At 36.0% G+C, this 20031-nt stretch overlaps 2 protein-coding genes across 2 annotated transcripts; one reads left to right on the forward strand and one right to left on the reverse strand.

Annotated features, from left to right (window-relative positions):
* Window positions 1–297: 297 nt before the first annotated feature.
* LOC145583228 (uncharacterized) lies at window positions 298–2464 on the forward strand. The gene is made up of 2 exons (XM_081640416.1): window positions 298–1027; window positions 2082–2464. Exons 1-2 carry the CDS (start codon window positions 368–370, stop codon window positions 2238–2240), a joined length of 819 nt encoding a protein of 272 aa, XP_081496542.1. The 5' UTR covers window positions 298–367; the 3' UTR covers window positions 2241–2464.
* An 850-nt stretch (window positions 2465–3314) lies between these two features.
* Window positions 3315–7109, reverse strand: LOC145582375 (zinc finger AN1 and C2H2 domain-containing stress-associated protein 13-like). The gene is made up of 2 exons (XM_081639377.1): window positions 6763–7109; window positions 3315–4367 (listed from the first exon to the last, which is right to left on the reverse strand). The coding sequence occupies exons 1-2, from the start codon at window positions 6859–6861 to the stop codon at window positions 3615–3617; spliced, it is 852 nt and encodes a 283-aa protein (XP_081495503.1). The 5' UTR covers window positions 6862–7109; the 3' UTR covers window positions 3315–3614.
* Between the last annotated feature and the right edge of the window lie 12922 nt (window positions 7110–20031).

Genomic DNA, 20031 nt, shown 5'->3' on the forward strand with positions numbered 1-20031 from the left:
TCAATCATATTTGTATTTTTCTCAACATATATAACAATTTTCAGACCATTTTCTTATCAATTTTATCTTGTCTAGTAAATAAGGCTCATTTCATCCTCATTCATCAATCCGCATTATTTATCTCAACAAACTCGAACTCAACAGCCCAAAAATCAACAAATACAAATCAATCCTCAATCCTAAAAAATAAAAAAAGCCCAAAACTCCCAAAACTCAGTCTTGCTCTCTCACACTCCACTAAACAAAACCCTAATTCCAACCTTCATATATAAACCCACAATCTCCCCTTCATTTCCCTCTTATCGCCCCCTTTCTCCCTCAAACCCTAAACTCCCTTACCTCTCACTTTACCCCCAAAACCCTAACAATGGCAGAAAGAGGCGGAGAACGAGGCGGATTCAGCCGCGGCTTCGGTGGACGCGGCGGCCCTCCTCGCGGTGACCGTGGTCGAGGAGGTCGCCGTCGTGCCGGCCGTCGTGACGAGGAAGAAAAATGGGTTCCCGTCACCAAACTCGGTCGTCTCGTCAAAGACAAACGCATCACATCCCTCGAGCAAATCTACCTCCATTCTCTTCCCATCAAGGAGCACCAAATCGTCGACGAACTCCTCGGAAGCTTGAAGGATGAGGTGATGAAGATCATGCCGGTTCAGAAGCAGACTCGGGCCGGGCAGAGGACCCGGTTCAAGGCTTTTGTTGTGGTCGGAGATGGTAACGGTCATGTTGGGCTTGGCGTCAAGTGTTCGAAGGAAGTTGCGACGGCTATTCGTGGTGCGATTATATTGGCTAAGCTGAGTGTGATTCCGGTGAGAAGAGGTTTCTGGGGGAATAAGATTGGGAAACCACATACGGTACCGTGTAAGGTTACCGGTAAATGTGGGTCGGTTACTGTTAGGATGGTTCCTGCTCCTCGTGGTGCTGGGATTGTTGCTGCTAGGGTTCCTAAGAAGGTTCTTCAATTTGCTGGGATTGAAGATGTTTTTACTTCTTCTCGTGGATCTACCAAGACTCTTGGTAACTTTGTCAAGGTATAATTTCAGTACTTTTTTAAAAATTTTGATAAGTTTTATGTATTTTTAGATTATCATTGTTAAATTTGCAGTTGTGATTTGATTATTCTGAATTTTATTGTTCGATTTTATTGTATTTATTTGAAATGATTTATAATTTGATCTGTGATATATGATTTTATTTTAAATGATTTATAATGTGACATGTGAATTTTGGTTTGCAATATGTTTGATCTTTGTTTTTGTTATTTATATTTTTTGGTTTGGAGGTGATCAAATTGTGGTGTATTTTGACGGGTGAAAGTGATCGAATTCGCCTAAGAACCTGATTTTTATTGTTAGGTCATAATTTTTTGGCATTTATGTTTTAAAAATAGTGTTGTATACCATGTAGAATGTTATTTTATTTATTTATTTAATTAAGCTTTTAGATCATTTGTTGAAATGTTGGTATACTTTTGCAATCATTCTTCTCATGTTGCTTATACTTTCCTGCAGATTTGAAAGAATGAAACTATAATCTGAATGCAATATTTTCTTGTCAATTTGTTATCATTGTTTGTGGTATTTCATTAGGGATTGCAATTCTTTGTTTAATTAGACCTATTTTATGGGTGGTTTATGCATTATGAAATCATGGTATTGGACTGAAATTCTAGTGGACCATCTGAGGCATTAACATGCGATTTTTCTCGTAAACTAATCTGAGGCATATATGTTTTAATGGGTTTGAACTAGTCTGAATTGCCTTTTCTTTGGAGCAGGGTAAGTTTTGGATTGGATATAATGAAATTCTCAACCTCATACTCTACTCTTCTCATTGTTTAAGATGATCCCTTTTTAGATGATTCATTTTGTTACCATTGCTGAATCCTGTTGTGACTTCAGTAAATCATTGTTTCTGTGACTGTTCAGTTAAATCAGTATGATGTCTTAATAGCTCCAAAATTCTAATCCTGTATGTTATATCATCTTCTAATGCTGTTTTTGTATGTAGTAGTACATGTTTGTAAGTCTGTGTAGTGTAGTGCCTTATGCTCTGTCAAAAGCTTAACGTGGTATGCTTTTGCAGGCTACCTTCGACTGTCTGTTGAAGACCTACAGTTTCCTGACCCCTGATCTATGGAAAGAGACTCGCTTCACCAAGTCTCCATTCCAGGAGCACACCGATTTCCTCTCAAAGCCAACTGCCAAGATCTCCTTAATTGAAGATGAGAGGGTTGAAGCCTAAGCTTTTCCTAGATGAGCAAACAAACGTTTTTTTTAGGTGGTTTGAGTTAATAGGTTTATTAATGATGTTTTTGGTTGCTTAATGTCATGTCCAAATTGCTAGAAAGACGCCAACTCATCTTGCAGTTTTGTTTCTGTGCTGGATTTGTACTCTTTTTGAGGTTTATATAAGTGCTACTTTTCTAAGTTCTTTAATGGTGAACAAGTATTGATATTATTGATTTATTGTCTTTGATGTTGATAAAGGTCCAATAACTTTTGATACGGAGGTGTCAACACAACCAAATCATTTTACGTTTAGCTGCATGTTTAGGTCTTTTTTAAACCAAATGAAGCTAAGGAGGGTGTTTATCTTATTGATTGAGGCATCAGATTTGGTTCAAGTGTTGTTTTGTGCGTGTAGTCTGGGCTTCAGCAGGGTCAAAAGGATTTTATTCATGCATCTCGTAGACTATGTAATGGGCTACACCTAATGTTCTTCAGAAGAAATCACGGTGTTTAGATAAAGCGATCTAGAATAGGACTTCCAAAACCGGAAGTACTTTAGTTAAAATAGATTTGGAGAGGGAAAAGATGACTGTAAAGAACTAAAGAAGGATATTGAGAAACTGGTAATCTGGTATTGCAACGTGAACACAAAAGAAAACACAAGAGCCATCATTGTTATAATACCACGGTCATGGTTCATAACTACATTAATCTAAGAAAACACAAGAGCCATCATTGTTATACTAAGCTGCAAACTTGAGCACCATCAATTTGATGTGTATGGTGCCAATGTCCCTTTTATCTACTTAATCTCAGATAAACAAAAAATGTTTATCATTAAGGTAAAATAGAAATAACATCACAAGTTAAATCGCATCACTTTTTGCAGCTTAGTCTTTGTAATACTGAATACTGAAATAAATGGCAGAAATTCTGGAAGTTAGACAATGCATCACAGAACTATACTTATTTTATAGCAGAAATCTCATTATAATTCAACCAAATCACCATGCATATAGGAAAATTCATAAACAAGAAAACAGGATATGAAGTACGAAGACATAAAACAGAGCAGACTTCATTTACAGCTAGAAAATTTCGAGCACTTGTATAGTATAATTCACACTGAATTCCAATCTGACCGTTCAATGTACATTTCAACTTTGTAAAAAAAAATGAATTGATGAAGTCAAACTTCTTTTAGATATCAGTACAATAATAATCAGCTGTGTTTCTCCAATCCTAAAGGGACACCCAAGAACAGAATAAATCACTAAATTAACCATTTTACAGCTACTCAGGCAGACATGACCAGATCAACCCTATGATAATGGAAGAAAGAAAGAGCCTTTTCAAGCCCCCTTTTTTTTTTAAAAAAGGAGCCTTTTCAAGCCCTTGAAGTGCCTCCGTGTTCCTTCTCAACATGCTCAACAAGGGCAACAGGATCAGTAAATCCTCTGCTGCATTTAGGGCATGCATCAATTGTTGACTTCCTAACACCCATGCGATTATTACTTTTTTCATGTGCTTTCTGCACATGCTCCACCAGTGCAGTAACTGATGAAAACCTTGCGTTACACTGCGGGCACACTTCATGTCCACCTGATCCACCACTATTTGAGCTACTTTTACTACCTTGGCCTACCTGAAGTACCTGGTTAAAATCATTACTCAACTTCGCCATGCCCGTTTCAGCTGCATTAACAAATCGAGACCATACTGATGAAGTTGATTGGACTGGAGCTTTAGGCCGTGGCACTTCTTTTCTACTACTGCTGGTCAAGAGACCCATGAATGGGAATCCAGTGTTGGATTTGGGGGGCCCAGGACACTTATGGTCTGGCCCAAATCGATGTTTTAAGCAGTGATCCGTGCTGCAATCCTTGCATTTGACAGTGTTGGAGAACACGAGAATTTCCTTACAACCAACAACAGGGCATTTCCTCTTCTTAGTTACTTTCTCGTAATTTTTTGGGTCACAGATGGTGTTAACATGAGATTCCCAAGTGATATTTGGATCTTCGTCAGGTTTCAGGCGAACTCCTTTGGCACAAAGTGGGCAAATGACAACAGTGACACCTTGGTTGTCACCATGTGGACATTGGTGCTGCTTATAGCTTCTATGCTGAAGGCAATATACCTGAGAATATGATCAAAATAATAAAGATCATTGCAGTGAGTATCATTGACAAATAAATTAGTATAGACACCAAGTTCCTGAATGGACAAATCATGATGAAATCAACTGAAACATAAATTTACAGTCCGTGCTTAAGTGGATTATGCACCATTCCAAATAATTGGTCCCATAAGCATAATATTTCCACAGAAATTAGAGCATCAACAAACTTGAATATACAAAAAGGAATAGGCACAATTCAGTTAGTTGGTCCCTGATGAACAAGCAGCGAGTAATATGGAAATTCAAGTAAGAAACAAGTTGTATCACAAGATTCAAAACATAAGACCAAAACAGTTAATCCATGCCCAGAAGGCCATGAAATGGAATCTAGATCTTAGGAAAGCAGCAACTCCAGCTCCAACGAACAAGTCGGCAAAATGGAGTAAGCATAATAGCAACAAGTCAACATCTTATTGAATTAAACAATACCACAAATCCTTCAAACATTTCATTCCTGGTTAAACAAAGAGCACAAACGTACAGATTTACTTCCCCGTGAACGTAAAGGCTACGGGTGAAAGGTAAAATGGAGGGCCATTTAGCAGTAATTCTTAATTTTACCGGCTACATGCATGCCAGATGCATACAGCTTATACATTGTAGCATTGGGGACATGAATGTCAGATGTGTTATTTGTTTAAAGACCGTCAAGAAATGAGCTTTAAATATTGACCAATCCAAGGGAAGGAAGCTGAGAACCAACTTGGTTTCATTTGGTTCAATTCAAGGGGTTTAGAGAACAGACCAGCCTTAAAGCCTTCAACTATCCTACAGGTTACAGGACAAAGAACAAAAGTTTCACAACTTATCTGCAGATCTATCCATTTAGCATAACAATGTCATACCAAAGCAGCTAATCAAGGCTTTGTAACAAGAGGCAGGTACCACTCGGAATTGAGACAAGTAGGGCCACGGCAACCACATCACCAGTAAAATGCAAAGAGGCTATTTACGGTCAATTGTTGTAGGAGACTCAACAAAATGTCTTACAACTTCACATAATTTAGTATCAGCCCAATAATTATATCATTCATCCTGGTTCAAAGTCATAGATTGCTTCCAAGGGCACATAGAAGGTACATATAATATGAAGCAATTTGTTAACTCGTACCCACTGTCCCAAATAAATATGAAATTCAAGCAGCTAGATTATTCTTCACAACCCTAACAGCTCCTCTATTTTAAGCTACTAATTTGAGAAAAGGTCATTGAAATTTCTGAGCAATTTGGCATGAAAATGTCCTTTATCAATATCCACTGAATACATCTATAGTTCGGCGATATCAAAATTAATGTTCTACTCTATTAGTTATCACAATGCACCCCAATATAATTTCGAATAGTCAGAAAATCCCAAGATTTCCCTAATTATATACGAAACGGGCTATTATTCTACATGTCCATAGTTTCTAGCTCCTATTTCATCTCTCTCATAATACAGGCCTTCCAAATCCCCAAATTAACTTCAGCATTCAGCTAATTACCAAAAATAATTCGAAGGTCAGACAATTAATACCCAACTTCAATAGTGTTTTAAGCTTTGTTTGGTTCATTGTTAGTAAAGGAAAAGAAGTGAAAGGAAAGGAGGGGAAAAGAAAGGAAGAGAAGGGAAAAGAAGGAGATTTTATTTCCAATGTTTGGTTAATGAAAGGTAATGAAGAGAAGAGAAAGGAAATATGCTTTTGTTTTCTCTTTCCAGTCGAATTCCTCCAAATTTGGGAGGAAAGGAAAGCTGAAAATTTGTAAAGAGGCTTTTCTTTCACTTCCCTTCCTTTCCTTTACGCTTTGTTTGGATAGCAAAGAAGGAAGGAAAAGAAGGGGAGGGAAAATGGAGGAAGGGAAGGAAAAAGAAAGGAAGGGGAGGTGAGCTCTATTTTCCATCCAAATCTCTCCAATTTTGGAGACATTATGATTATTAAAGAGAGAGAGAAAATGGATCCCTCCCTCTCCTTCCCCTTGCTTCCCCCAATCTTTTACCCAAACAAGCGTATTTGTCCCCCTCCATTTCTCTTCTCTTCTTTTTCTTCCATTTCTTCCTATTCAAACAAAGTGTTAAATTCTCATGTCATTCATCAAGCCAAACATGAGAACATAATAAAACCTTTTCCTTTCTTTTCTTTTCCAACCAAATCCCTTAACCAAACAGGGCCTAATACATTATCAAAAATTCAATCTTGAAGATATCAGGTAAACAATTTCAATTGACGCATAAGTTGAGGCAGGGATGCCCGAGACCTTAGATCAAATCTCGTTTACATCACAATTAAATTAATTCACCCAATAAACAATTCAAATAAACCGCATTTAATTTAAATTTATAAGATTAAAATGTAGAAAGAGAGAAAATAGGCACCTGGTCGCAGCGGTCGCAGGTGAAAGGGAGGAAATCTATCTGTTTACAATCATCAACGGAGCAATGTTTACCCAGATTTGGGAATGCCGGAGTTCCCATCTTTGAGAAGGAATGATTTCCTTTTTTCTAAATTACTTTGTTAAATTAGGAGAAAGAAAATGAAGGAATTGGAAATTGAATGTTTGGATTTAAAAGGTATTTTTTGGAACTTATGGAGTAGAAGAGATGAAGTCGGTGGAAATCGGGAATATTGGTTAACTCCGGCGTGAATTCCTGATTCCGCGTGAAGACGGAGGGGAATTAGAAAGAGGGGAGATGAAAAGTCTTGATTTAACTGCTAAACAAGAACAAGTCAACCCTTTTTTTTTAAATTACCTTTGGTGTCGAGCACCTAACATTCTAATATTTCTAACAAGACTTTACTCCTCTTGTCCCATTATTAAACAGGATGTTTAGTTTACTTTATTTTTAGTTACGGAATACTTAAGAAAATATAAATTCAGATAAGAAAGAAAAACCACAGATTATTAAATAATAAAAAAATCATTATTTTTCAGCCTGTTTTGTGTGTAGCCACACCGTGTGATCACTTATAAAATAACAAAGTAATCCATATAACATTGACCAAGTAATCCCCGTAATACTGACTGAATAACCCTTATAATACTAACAGAGTAACTCATTTAACACTGATCAAGTAACCCCTATTATACTACAAAATAACCTTTGTGACACGGTGTGGCCAGCTACATATAAGAATTTTTTTTCTTTGTTTTTTTTTGTTTTTTTTTTGTTTTTTTTTTTTTATTTACGGGAATAATAATCACTTTCAAATCAGTAAAATTAATCTTAATATCTTTAATTTTGTAAAAAAAAATTATAAAATTTACATATTAATAAAATATACTTCCTCCGTTTTTTAATAGTGGCAACAGTTTGACTTTTACACTATTCATGTATTTCACTTTGACGGTTAATACTTAAGTAAAAATATAGTCACGTGGGATCTTGTTAGGTTCGTCTCGACTTATACAATTTTAATATCAAATGTTTATAATTTTTACATGTCGGGAATTAAAGATATTAACGATTGAAAACATGCATCAACAAGCGCGAAAAGAGAAGTGTTGCAACTATAATAAAACAGAGGAAGTACATTATTACAAATCTAACAAGAAAATTCACTTGGTATTTTTTTTTTCCTTTATAGATTATCGTACACAGATCAGATTAGAACAGACTAGACCAAATCAAATATGCAAAAATAAGGTGAATCGAACAATTCACCTCGAGTGCTTGTTTTTGTGAGTTTTTTTATTATTTTTATTTTTTTTATTTATATTACATAACCCTACTTTAACCTTTTTAACATAATAAACTTCCCTAAATACTCTTTAAAATTGGTGCCTTTATGTACTTCACACATGTTTTTTCATTATTAACTCAACTAAAAAACAAAATTTCTAGTGTTTAGTGGGTTCTAAAACTTCTAATTTTAATCTAACTATTGTTTAATTATGATGGTCATGGCGTTAGAGATTAGTTGTGCAAGTTTGGTAGATTTTAGAGCAAGATTTATAGAGATTGAAATTTTGAAGTATATGTATTAAACTTATAAATTAGGATACCTTTCATAGTTTTTTGGTGTTTAGAGAGCTACAAGGGTGGAGGTGCAAATCGATTCCAGGATCTCCTGTAATCGGGAAGGAAGCTTTAACCACTTGAGCTATCCCTCACTCTCATAGCTTTCATAGTTTCATATACTGTATATGTTTAAAGTGTATGTATTTCCGGTTAGAATGAAGATGTTTCAAGGTGATAGTAAGGTACTATTATAGCCTATGAATGCTATGATGATAAATAATTTTGAGTTCAAAACTGTATGTGGCATCTCTATCAGTCTATTAGTAATTAATAATTTTGGATTTGAATTTATCATTCTATCTATTTTTATGTTGACCGTAAGTATGGCTCCTAACTTACCGTCAACATAAAAAAAAAAATAAAATAAAATAAAAAATCAAATGATAGAAAAATCAAATCCAAAAGTATGAACCAAAAATTTAAAGCTAACAAATGTGTCATTTCGGGTCATTTACGTGTTTGTATTCGAAGTTAAATAGGTTGGAGAACCTCAATACCAATCCGACCTGTTTAATAATTGTGGTCGTGTCATGTTGATCCGTTTTACTAATTGTGTCAGAAATTATTGACACTAACCCCTTTTTTTCATATTTAGTTCGTGTTATAAGTAAAAATGTTAGCTCCAATACTCCATTTTAAATATTTATCACAAAATCCATAAATATTTGATTATTTTTCTTAAGTGCGTTGATTTGTGTTAGTTTCGTGTTGGAGCTCTCAACAGTATCTCACTCGATTTACTTAACCGTATCGTATCATGTTGATTCGATTTTGTAACTTATTATAAACCTTTAACACTGACCCAATTTTTCCATGTCAGATTATGTTGCGTCGGCTTTTGCCAGCTCTATAAACAACCATTTAGCATTCTATAAAATCACATAAACTTCAATCAGGAGAAAACCTTTAATACAGTACTAGATTAACCTCGTGCGATGCACGGTTTTAAAATAAGAATTGAATTATAGACTTTTAACACGTAATAAAAGAAGGGTAATGTTATATGTAGCCCTAAGGGTTATATATAAGCATTAAATATTCTCTTGAAAATTGTATAAAATTATGAATTCATGACAAAAACACGCATAAATCAGTGTAATTAGTGTTTAATTTTTTTTTGATTTCTTAACTTTTTACGATTTTCAAGTGTAAATTTAATGCTTATAAATGTAGCCCTAAGGGCTATGTATAACATTTTCCATAAAAGAAAATAACTTCCTCAATTTTCCTTAACTAATTTCTAATTAAATATGAATATACAATTCCCGAAAGTACATAATTTTCATATTTAATTAAGAAATTTCAATTAAATTATATTATTAACTATTTTAACAACTCGTAAATAACTAAATAGCATAATATGTTTAGAAAACCCAAAAATTAAAATTTAAAAATTCAAATGGAATATATTTTCAAAACTATGTTAAATAGGGTAGCTTAAAAAGGAAAAAAAATATGACATCATCCTCACATTTTGGAGGGAAAAAATTAAATAAAAAAGTGACACGTAGGCAATAATGACATCAACGATTGTTATTTTAGTGTATATATATATATATATATATATATATATATATATATATATATATATATATATATATATATAGATTTAACGGAGAGGAAGAAATCGAGTGAAGTCAATTTGGGGCATGCAAACCCTAATTTGAGAATTATCGTACAAAAAAAACAGTAATTTTACCATCGTACTCCCAATTTTGGGCAAGAAATTATGGAGGGTACGAGTCAGAATCTGCAAGTTGAACTAAATTTGAGCCAAATTCAATCTTCATCCTCGAATTTCCAAACCCTAACCATCCCAGACGACTTAATTTTCGAGCATATTCTATCCAGACTTCCGGTAAAATCCCTAATTCGATTCAAATCTGTTTGTAAGGATTGGTATAATCTTATTTGTTCATCTCAATACGCTAAATCTCATCTTAGATTCTCATCATCATCGCCACTTTTTCTACTTAAGAATAAGGATTTACATAGAATTTCTAATATTTCCCCTGAATTTCATCTGTTATCCTACGATGAACCCGATAAAAATCTGAAAGTAGTTAAATTGGTCAATCAATTTCCTGAATTCAAGCATCAAATAATACATGTTGTAGGTTGTTGTAATGGCTTGATTTGTTTATATATTTATGAAGAATCACGAAATGTCGAATTCATTTTGTGGAACCCTGCTACTCGTCAATGTCGTATGATTAGCACCAATTTTAGAGAAAAACTGTTGAAATGTGGTTTTGGTTACGCATCAGCCCTCGATGATTATAAGATAGTTGGTGCATTCTTTTCTGCTGATCATAGCGCCCGAGTTCGGGTTTTGTCGTTGAGACTAGGAGAGTGGAAGCAGATTGGTCCTACGAGTAATGGTCTTGGTTAGTTGGCCTATCCATATGATTTGAGGGGAGTTTTTGTTGGTGATTCTTTGTATTGGACTGCCAGCACTTTGGGAGGTTCGTCATTTATTATTTGTTTTAATTTAGTCGACGAACAGTTATGAGAATTTCCAGTGCCAGTTTCACTTGGTGATTGTTATATTTATCAATGTATTGAGATGAAAGCCTATAAAGGGCATTTATCGATACATTACCACAGGTGTGATTCTCCATTGTGTGATGTTTGGATTATGAAGTAACAAGATGATTGTATTTTTTGGGAGAAATTGGTCTCGTTGCCATTATCACGTTATTCCCGCCTCAGTCTTTTAGCTTTCTCCCCGACTGGCAGGAGTTTGATACAACATATGGGGCAGCTCAAGTTGATAGATCCAGTCCTAGGAGATGTGGAACATGCCCGAGGTATCGATTTTGTTGAGTATCTGAGAATAGAAGCACATCAGCATTGTGAGAGTCTTATTTCTCCCTTTAAATTAACTATGTAACTACAGAGTGTATTTGCTTGCTTGGATCTAAGTAGCATGGAATTGAATTGGCTGTAAACTTGTAAGAAATGGTTGTGTTAATGTGCTTGTAGTTATGCATTAGCCTCGACAATTACATGATATTTGCTGCATTTTTGCGCATTTGATGATGCACAAATATTTTAAAAATTTGGATGTATAATAATATATTGTACATCCGCTATAAAATTATCTTAAAATGATCAAAAGTTACCTTTTTAATGAATGAAAGTTACTCATTATATATATAATTGACCTTAATATAAATAAAAGTTATTTATATATTTTTTTTTTATTAAAGTTACTCAAAAAAGTGTAAAAGTTACCCTAAATTTAACAAAATCGGATGTACACAAAAGTTTTTGTTGATAATGATTGTCCTGGTAAATCGAGTATTTGGTTTTGGGTTTTCTCTTTGAGAGTGGGAAAGTGGAAAAAGATTGATTTTTCAAGTGGTGAAGATATTTTGGTTATATTTGAGGGTATTGTGAAATTTTTGCAGGTGATTCTGTATTGGTATGTCTACAAATCCAGAGAAATTTTAGTGATGGTTTCATGAAAAATCAACAATTTATTTTATTAAAAATAGGCCACATAGATATTGATATAATATTTTTAAGTATATTTAGGGCTCACTAATTATTTCATGCTACTGTAATAGTACATCATTAGCCGCGTATTTAATAATTTTGATACAACTTCAAGTAGAAGCAATACAGCTGAGCTGTTGATACATATAATTAGTGTAGCAAATACGTACGGCGAAACTTTATTGTTCCAATAATGCAATTCCAACCAGATTATTACATTCTTCCTTTCTGTATTTTAATCTGCAACCATAATGATGATGATCATTGATGCTAAATCATCTAATTGCACTTTATAATCCTTATTTAATATCGTCATTGTAATTTAATATAATACAGGGGTAGCAAAAATTAAAGACTTCAGAGTACCAAAATTAATTCAAGCAAAATCCGTTGCTTATATTTTAATTGTCTGATACCTTAATTAATTATTCATGGGTAGTTGTTGTTAGAGCTATGGTTCTTATCTGAATCAAATTAACCTTCTTATTTAACTAATGAATTCTCTCACAGGTTAATTCATCTTATATTTACATACATACAACAAATTAACCTTCAGCTGTCATAAATATATAAAAACTAGATGAATCCCGTGCGATGCACGATTTGTTTGAATCTTTTACAATAATTTTTTTTATATATATATTTATATGCTAAAATTTGTTATATATTTAGATAAAATTTCTGATAGCAAAAGATAATATTTTATATTTAATTAATTTAAACTGGCAAATCTCATTCGCCAATTTTGCTTACGTGTCATTTAAATTATTTAATTATAAAAGAAATTAATAATATCGTATTTAATTGGCTACCACTAAAATTTATTATCCTATATGACGCGCTGAAAAAATTAAATCTTACGTGGCTCTCTAAAAACCCGGGAAAAAACTGCCCTCTATAAATATATATTAGATTAGCATTACATGAAAAAGCAATAATGAGGCTTTATAATCCGAAATTCGGAAAAGATGAGAACTTCAAATCACATACTCCCTTTGATGTTTTGATTGACAATATTTTTATATTAAAAAAAAAGGTACTACGTACATTATTTTGTGAGTAATTTTATGACATACTTTTTGCAAAGTTATACAATGTTATACAAGCGTATTCATTGTTAATTTTAATCGCATTTTTATTGGACATAGAATATAATTATGTAAATGATGTGCACGAGACGAGTTGTGGCTATAACTCTGTATTTCACTAGGCCTTACATTCAAATTCTTCCAAGGAGCGAATTAAATCTACAAATAGACATCATATTTAACCGTTTAACGTTACCATTTTAATAGGAAAGATTAATAAGAATAATCCTAATCGATAAAAATGCTAGTAAGCTGACTCACTATGCGGCATGCGACAATGAAAGGTAAAAAATGAAAAATATGGACAGTTTTGCAATGGTTATAATAAAATTGTAGCCACTATATAAAAAGAAATCTACACTCTTGATTATCATTATTTAAATAAAGGTCATTGATTTAAGTTAAAAAAAAATAACTGTTTTTTTTATTCCTTAATCCTCTAATAAAAAAACTCTCCCACCCAAATCTACGGCTGCTCTTGATTCCTACCCTGTGGGCTACGATCCAAATCTACACCAGCAACTTCTAGCGCAGATAAGCATGAGTCCAGATCCGACAATGGAGGCAACTGAAGTGCAGCAGCAGCAATTAGTTCAACCTCAATTAATTACTCACGAAAGGGAGGATGATGGGGTAAATTTTGTAACTTATGAGGAGTTCTTGGATAATAACCATCTTAATTTTGTGGAGGCAGAGAGAGCATTCTTGCGTGCTATGTCTGTGTACAGGGCCACGACAAGGCGAATCTATCCAGCAACGGCAAGGTCGCCATATCTCCCAGATTCGCCAAATACATTTCCAACAAACCTTGTGCACTTACCAATGACGGAGTATGATCCTCCGAATTCGCCAATTTCACCAATTCAACAAGCTGAACAGCCTCCGAATTCGCCAATTCCTTTGATTCAACAACCTAATCAGGCTTTGGTGATAAGGGAGGCTGAACAAAGGGGTTATCACAAGAGGGTGCGCGCAACTGAGAGAACACCATCGAAGTCATGTGGTGATGACTCGGTGCGTGGTGCTTCATATGATATGGGCTGGGTGGAAAGGAAGCGCTTGAAAACACTTAATCGTTGGGCGGATAAGGGTGGTTTTAATGTCTGGCAGCGTGATAAGAATGGGAGATTTGAGTTTAAATCGAAGGCGATTAGTGATGTTGACATGGCGCGGCAGTGGGAGGTGCGCATAAAGAAATCACTCTTTGGTAATTTGGGGAAGAAGAGACAGCAGATTTCGACTTCCGCAGATTCGAGTCCAACCAAAAAACAGAGAAGTGAGGAGGTCAATTCTAATTTCCACCCTTTTGATAGTGACATGGAGGTGGATATGAACAATGCGGAAAGTGGGGATGCTGAGATGTCTGATGAAGAAGTTGGTGAGGTGGCTGCACCGGAACAGCACCCAAGGGATCAATAAGAGTCATTACTTGGAATTGTAGGGGATTAAACAACACTCACTACTAAAATTCGGTCAAATTGCGACCGTTTTTTTACGACCGTCATTAAAACGGTCGCAAAATATAATATTTGCGACCGTTTTTAGGCTATTTAACGGTCGCAAACGTATTTAAAAATAAAATACATGTTAAAAATAATTCTAAATAAAAACAAATCAATTGCGACCGCAAAAAACGGTCGCAAATTGCGACGATTTAGGAACAGGGTTAATATTTTGCGACCATTTGCGACCGCCTTTTGCGACCGTTTAAGGCGGTCGCAACAGGGTTAATATTTTTTTCTCTAAAAATCCTATAAAAGGAGTACTAAACTAACCCTAGCCCAAACCGCCGCTCCATATCTCCTCACTCCTTTCTCTCTCTTCTTTTTCCTTTCTCCCTCTCATTCTCTTTCCTCTATTCTCTGATCTGCTCATCCTCTCTCCTTTATCTCTCTTCTTTTTCCTTTCTCCCTTTCCATCATTTTCTTCTCTATTCTAGTTCTGCTATTTCCTTAGGATTTTTACTCTCTGTTTCTTCTTCATTCTATCTTTTTCAACCAAAAAATTATGGTGTTGTATTTTCGTCAAAGTTTGGTAATAATGGTCAAATTCGACCATAAAAATTCCAGATCTGGAGTTGTTATGGTCGAATTTGACCATATAAACCTAAAGAGGAAGAAGTTTTGTGAAAGGTATGTGTTTCTTCTCTAATTTTTTATTATATTTTTGTTTATTTTCAATTTTTGTTGTTTGATTTTGTTCTCTAATTTCCATGATTGTTCGATTTTTTTTCCGATTTTTGTTCGTGTTTTTGTTTGAGTTTTGGTTCGATTTTTGTTTGTATTTTTGTTTGAGTTTTGGTTCAAATTTTTGTTGATTTTGTTTGAATAGTAGTTCGATTTTTGTCGAAATTGTGTGATTGTTCGAATTTTTGTGGGTTTTTTGTAGGTTTTATTTTTGTAAGTTGAATTTTTGTTCAAATTTTGCTTAGTGTTTGTGGGTTTGATTTGTGTTCGACTTTTTTTGTTCATTTTTAATTTAATTTTTGTTCCTTTTTTGGTTTAATTTTTGTGCATTTTATTTGTGGGTTAAATTGTTTTGGCTTAATTTATGTTGCTTTTTTTTCGATTTTTGGTTTGATTTTTGGTTAAATTTGTTTTGATAAATTTATGTTTTCTTGGGTTAAGGGTGGGTGGGTGGTGGTGGGTATTGGTGGTTGCAGGTGGGCGAAGGTGATGGTGGGTAGCGGGCGGCGGCTAGTGGTTGTTTAGGGTGGGCAATGGCGGTGGTTTGGATGGGATCTAGTTTCGGTGGATCTGGGTTAAGGGTGGGTGGGTGATGGGTCTTTTTCTTTTTTTTTTGTTTTTTTTTAAAACTTTTAGCGACCGCTTATGACGGTCGCTAATTTCAAGATTTGCGACCGTTTCATAAAGCGGTCGCAATTATTAATATTTGCGACCGTTTTCACAACGGTCGTTGAAAATAGTAAAACGGTCGCAAAAAATCTGCGACCGTCAAACGGTCGTAATTTTGTTTTTTTGCGACCACGAGAATAACGACCACCATGTTACGACCGTTGACGGTCGCAATTTTTTTTTGTGACCGTTTTTGCTATTTTTGCGACCGTTTGAGGCGGTCGCAATTTGACCGAATTTTAGTAGTGACTCTATCCCCTACTCACCCTTATTTAGTATGGTTATTAGCTACTAAGTTGCCTACTTTTATTTTTATCTCTGAAACTAAAATGTTGTTTAGTGATGTTAGTAGTTTAGTCTCTAAGTTTACTCCAAGTTTTTCTTATGGAGTAGATTCGGTTGGTAGTAGGGGGGGCTTGGCTTTGTTTAGTTGGTATTTGGGGCAAGTCTTTTGTATTGCTTCTTCCCCAAATTATATCTTTTGTAATGTGGTGGACATTAATGGAAGTAGTAGGCACCTTTTGTTTTTGTACGGAGCGTCGAAAGTGGAAGATAGACCTAAAGTGTGGGAGGAAATAGCTTCGCTTATTTTGGCTACTCCTAATGTATTGATTATGGGTGATATTAACCAATTAGAGTATTATGGGGACAAATTAGGAGGATCATCTTTGATAAGAGGTTTGGATGTGTTTTTGGATTGGAGATTTCAAACTAATCTCTTAGAGGTTCCTTTTACGGGGCCAAGGTTCACTTGGTCAAATAAAAGATTGGGTGAGGAGTTAATTATGGAGAGATTGGATAGGGCTTACTCTTCGCCCCAGTGGTTTGATGATTTCCCGGATGGGAGGGTGATACATGAACCCATTTTAGTGTCGGACCATGCGGCGATTATTTATGATGCGGATCCTAAGGTTTCAAAGTCTAATAGACCGTACCAAATTGAGGCGTGGTGTTTGGCCTTTCCGGAAATTAAATTTTTTATTAAGGAAGTTTGGGAGATTCAGTGCACGGGATCGGTGATGTACAAGTTTCAACAGCGTTCGAAATGGTTACGAAACAAGATCAAAAAGTGGTGTTTGGATAACAAAAGAATGTGGGGAATTAATTGGAAAAAATACTCTAATGAGCTTCTTGATCAGGGAGGAAGTGTTACTATTTTGGAGGAGGGTAATGCTTATGTCACTGCAATTAATGACACCATCAATAAGAGTAGTTTGGAGTTTAAATATTGGTAGCAACACATGAAGGATAGGTGGATCAAAGAGGGAGATGTTCCGACTAAAATGATGTATGGTAGAGTGAAGCAGCGGAGACAACGGAGGGAGATTGTCACCTTAAGGATAGACGAGGAAAATTGGGTCCATGGGCAGGAAAACTTGGAAGTGTTGATTACAGATACCTTGAGGGAGGTCTATAATCCTCAAATGGAGTCGAGAGATGTTATGAATGAAAAGGTGGATTTAGTGCTTCGGGAACTCGATTTACCTACTTTGGCACTGGAGGATGCTTCTTCTTTGGTTCGACCGTTTACATATCAAGAAATACGCAAGGCGATGTTTTCTATTCATAACTTGAAGGCACCGGGGCCGGATGGCTATATAGCAGAATTCTTCCATCAACATTGGGAGGAGGTGGGACAATCGGTAGTGGAGTCAGTCCAAACCTTCTTCTCCACGGGTTATCTGCTAAAAGAGTTTAATGCTTCGCTTCTTGTTATGATTCCAAAGGTGGACTACCCGGAGCTGGCCTCACAGTTTCGGCCAATTAGCTTATGCAACACCATTTATAAGTGTATTGCTAAATGCATGGTTAACAGAATGAAGATTCTATTGCCGAATTTGATTTCGGAGTATCAGCATGCTTTTGTGCCGGGGAGATATATTGAGGATAATGTAATGCTGAGTCATGAATTGCTGCACTTGATAAATACCAGCAATGGAAAGTCAACTAAAGCAGTGATTAAGCTAGATATGTCTAAGGCTTACGATCGAGTAAATTGGGTTTTCCTCTTAAGAGTCCTTAGGGCTTATGGGTTTCCAGATATTTGGATACAGTGGGTTTCAGAATGCATTTCAACGGTTTCCTATAAGACTCTCATTAATGGTCGGGTTTCGGAAATGTTTAAGCCTGAGTGTGGGCTAAGACAGGGGGACCCCTTGTCCCCATATTTGTTCTTATTCTGTATGGATGTTTTGTCGCGTATGCTTTCGATGGCAGAAGATATCAACTTGTTCAGAGGGCTTCGGGTGACACGACGATCACCTTCGATATCACATTTATTTTTTGCAGATGATGCAATGGTGTTTTTTCATGCGGACAGGGAATCCTGCAAGGTAGTGGGGGACATTTTTAAGAGATTCGGGGAGATCTCGGGACATCAATTAAATTTTAACAAATCATTTGTAAAATTTAGTAAACTAGCTCAGGAGGAAGAGGTGGAGGATCTAAAGGCAATTCTGAGCATAGGAAGGGTGCAAGTCCTAGATAGGCACTTAGGTGCACCAATTGACTTTACTTCACGGAAGGTGGATGCTTTTAAATTTCTGGTGGATAAGGTTGCGGCTAGGATCCTCTCTTGGGCCACACTAAAGTTGTCACAATCTGTGAAACTTATCTTAATTAATACTGTTCTAATAAGTATTTCTTCACATGTGATGAAATGCTTCAAGCTGCCAGCATCGATTACTAATAGGATTGACTCCTTGATTGCCAGGTTTTGGTGGGGTTCGTGTGGGGAGAAGGGCATACATTGGGTAAAAAGGGGATTAATTCAGAAGCCGAAGGGAATGGGTGGTCTTGGTATAAGATCGATGGAATGCCTCAATGATGCACTCTTATTTAAACAGGTGAGTCGGGTACATTGTAATCCCCAGTTGTTAGTGGCTCGTTCGATGGATCCGACTCATAAATGCCCCCTTTGCATAGGAGGGGTATGTTCTAATCTGCGTGGTAATGCTTCTTGGGGGTGGAGGGGTCTATTCAATGTGGGGAATAAGATGGTTAATGGTTACCATTGGAAGATTGGTAATGGTGAACGTGTGAAGGTCGCAAACATGAGATGGGTACAGGGCTCTCCACCGGTTTTTAGGTCAGATCAGGTGTTAAGAGGGGTTGGTTCGGGGAGAGTGAAAGACTTGATTTCTGCGGATAAGCGGTTTTGGAATGTGACTATTATTAGGGAGAGGTTTGAGTGGAGTACTGCAAGGGCAATTTTAGAAATGGAGTTGCCTATGACTGAGGAGGAGGATGTGTTTTATTGGGGTGGCCATCCCTCGGGAAATTACACTGTGAAAACTGGATATGCTTTTTTAATGAAAAATCTTTCTTTGCCGCAGGAGGTAACACATGATACTGCTTTTTTTAGGGTAATCTGGAAGCTGAATATCCCACCGAAATAGAGCCTGTTTCTATGGAAACTGGTGATGAATGGTTTGGCTGTAAAGTCAAATCTTGTTAAAAGAGGGATAGGTATTGAGGATTTCTGTGATTCTTGTGGTGTGGAAACAGAGGATCTACAACATGTTTTTAGAATGTGCTCTTTTGCACGGTATGCTTGGAATGCCTGTTCTTTGCATATAGTGCCTGAAATGGATGAATCTACTCCGTTTGGACACTGGATTCAGAATTATATCCTGCTTTTTCATAGCGAGGATGGAAAGAATGGTGAAAGGATAGGAGTGTTTATAGGGGTACTATGGAGTCTTTGGGTGACTAGAAATAAGAGGGTCTTTAATAACCAGGGGGGTTATCTTGCAGACTTGTTTCGAAACTATGATGAGGCAATGCATAATTTGTCAGTTTGGAGGAACATGGATGATTGGGAGAGTGACAATTTGATGCATAGGAGTAACAATGGGGCGCCTCCAGGCTTTGAAAGAGTTAACATTGGGAGGAGACAAGAAAACATTAATCACCCAACAGATTTTAGATTGGAGGTGACTATTGTGGTTGATGGTTCTTGGCAAAAGCGGACTAGGAATGCAGGAATGGGATGGGCGTTCTCTGAAGACCAGTTAATTTTTGTGCCAGGGGGTGGTAGTTATGGCAAAGCACACTCCTCTTTACATGCGGAGGTAATGGCATGTGTAGATGCTCTAAAGTGGGCAGAGGCGAAAGGGTATCAACATATAATTCTGTACACCGACTCCTTAGCTTTGGTCAATTTACTGCAGCAACCAAAA

This window comes from Chenopodium album, chromosome 15 (genome assembly GCF_948465745.1).
Source record: "Chenopodium album chromosome 15, dcCheAlbu1.1, whole genome shotgun sequence".
Lineage (NCBI taxonomy): Eukaryota > Viridiplantae > Streptophyta > Magnoliopsida > Caryophyllales > Amaranthaceae > Chenopodium > Chenopodium album.

Coding starts and splice junctions, on each gene's coding strand:
- LOC145583228 (XM_081640416.1), top strand. CDS start 368: ATGGCAGAAAGAGGCGGAGAACGAGGCGGATTCAGCCGCGGCTTCGGT. Junction 1,028..2,081: donor CTCTTGGTAACTTTGTCAAG/GTATAATTTCAG, acceptor ATGCTTTTGCAG/GCTACCTTCGACTGTCTGTT.
- LOC145582375 (XM_081639377.1), bottom strand. CDS start 6,861: ATGGGAACTCCGGCATTCCCAAATCTGGGTAAACATTGCTCCGTTGAT. Junction 4,368..6,762: donor CCTGCGACCGCTGCGACCAG/GTGCCTATTTTC, acceptor TCATATTCTCAG/GTATATTGCCTTCAGCATAG.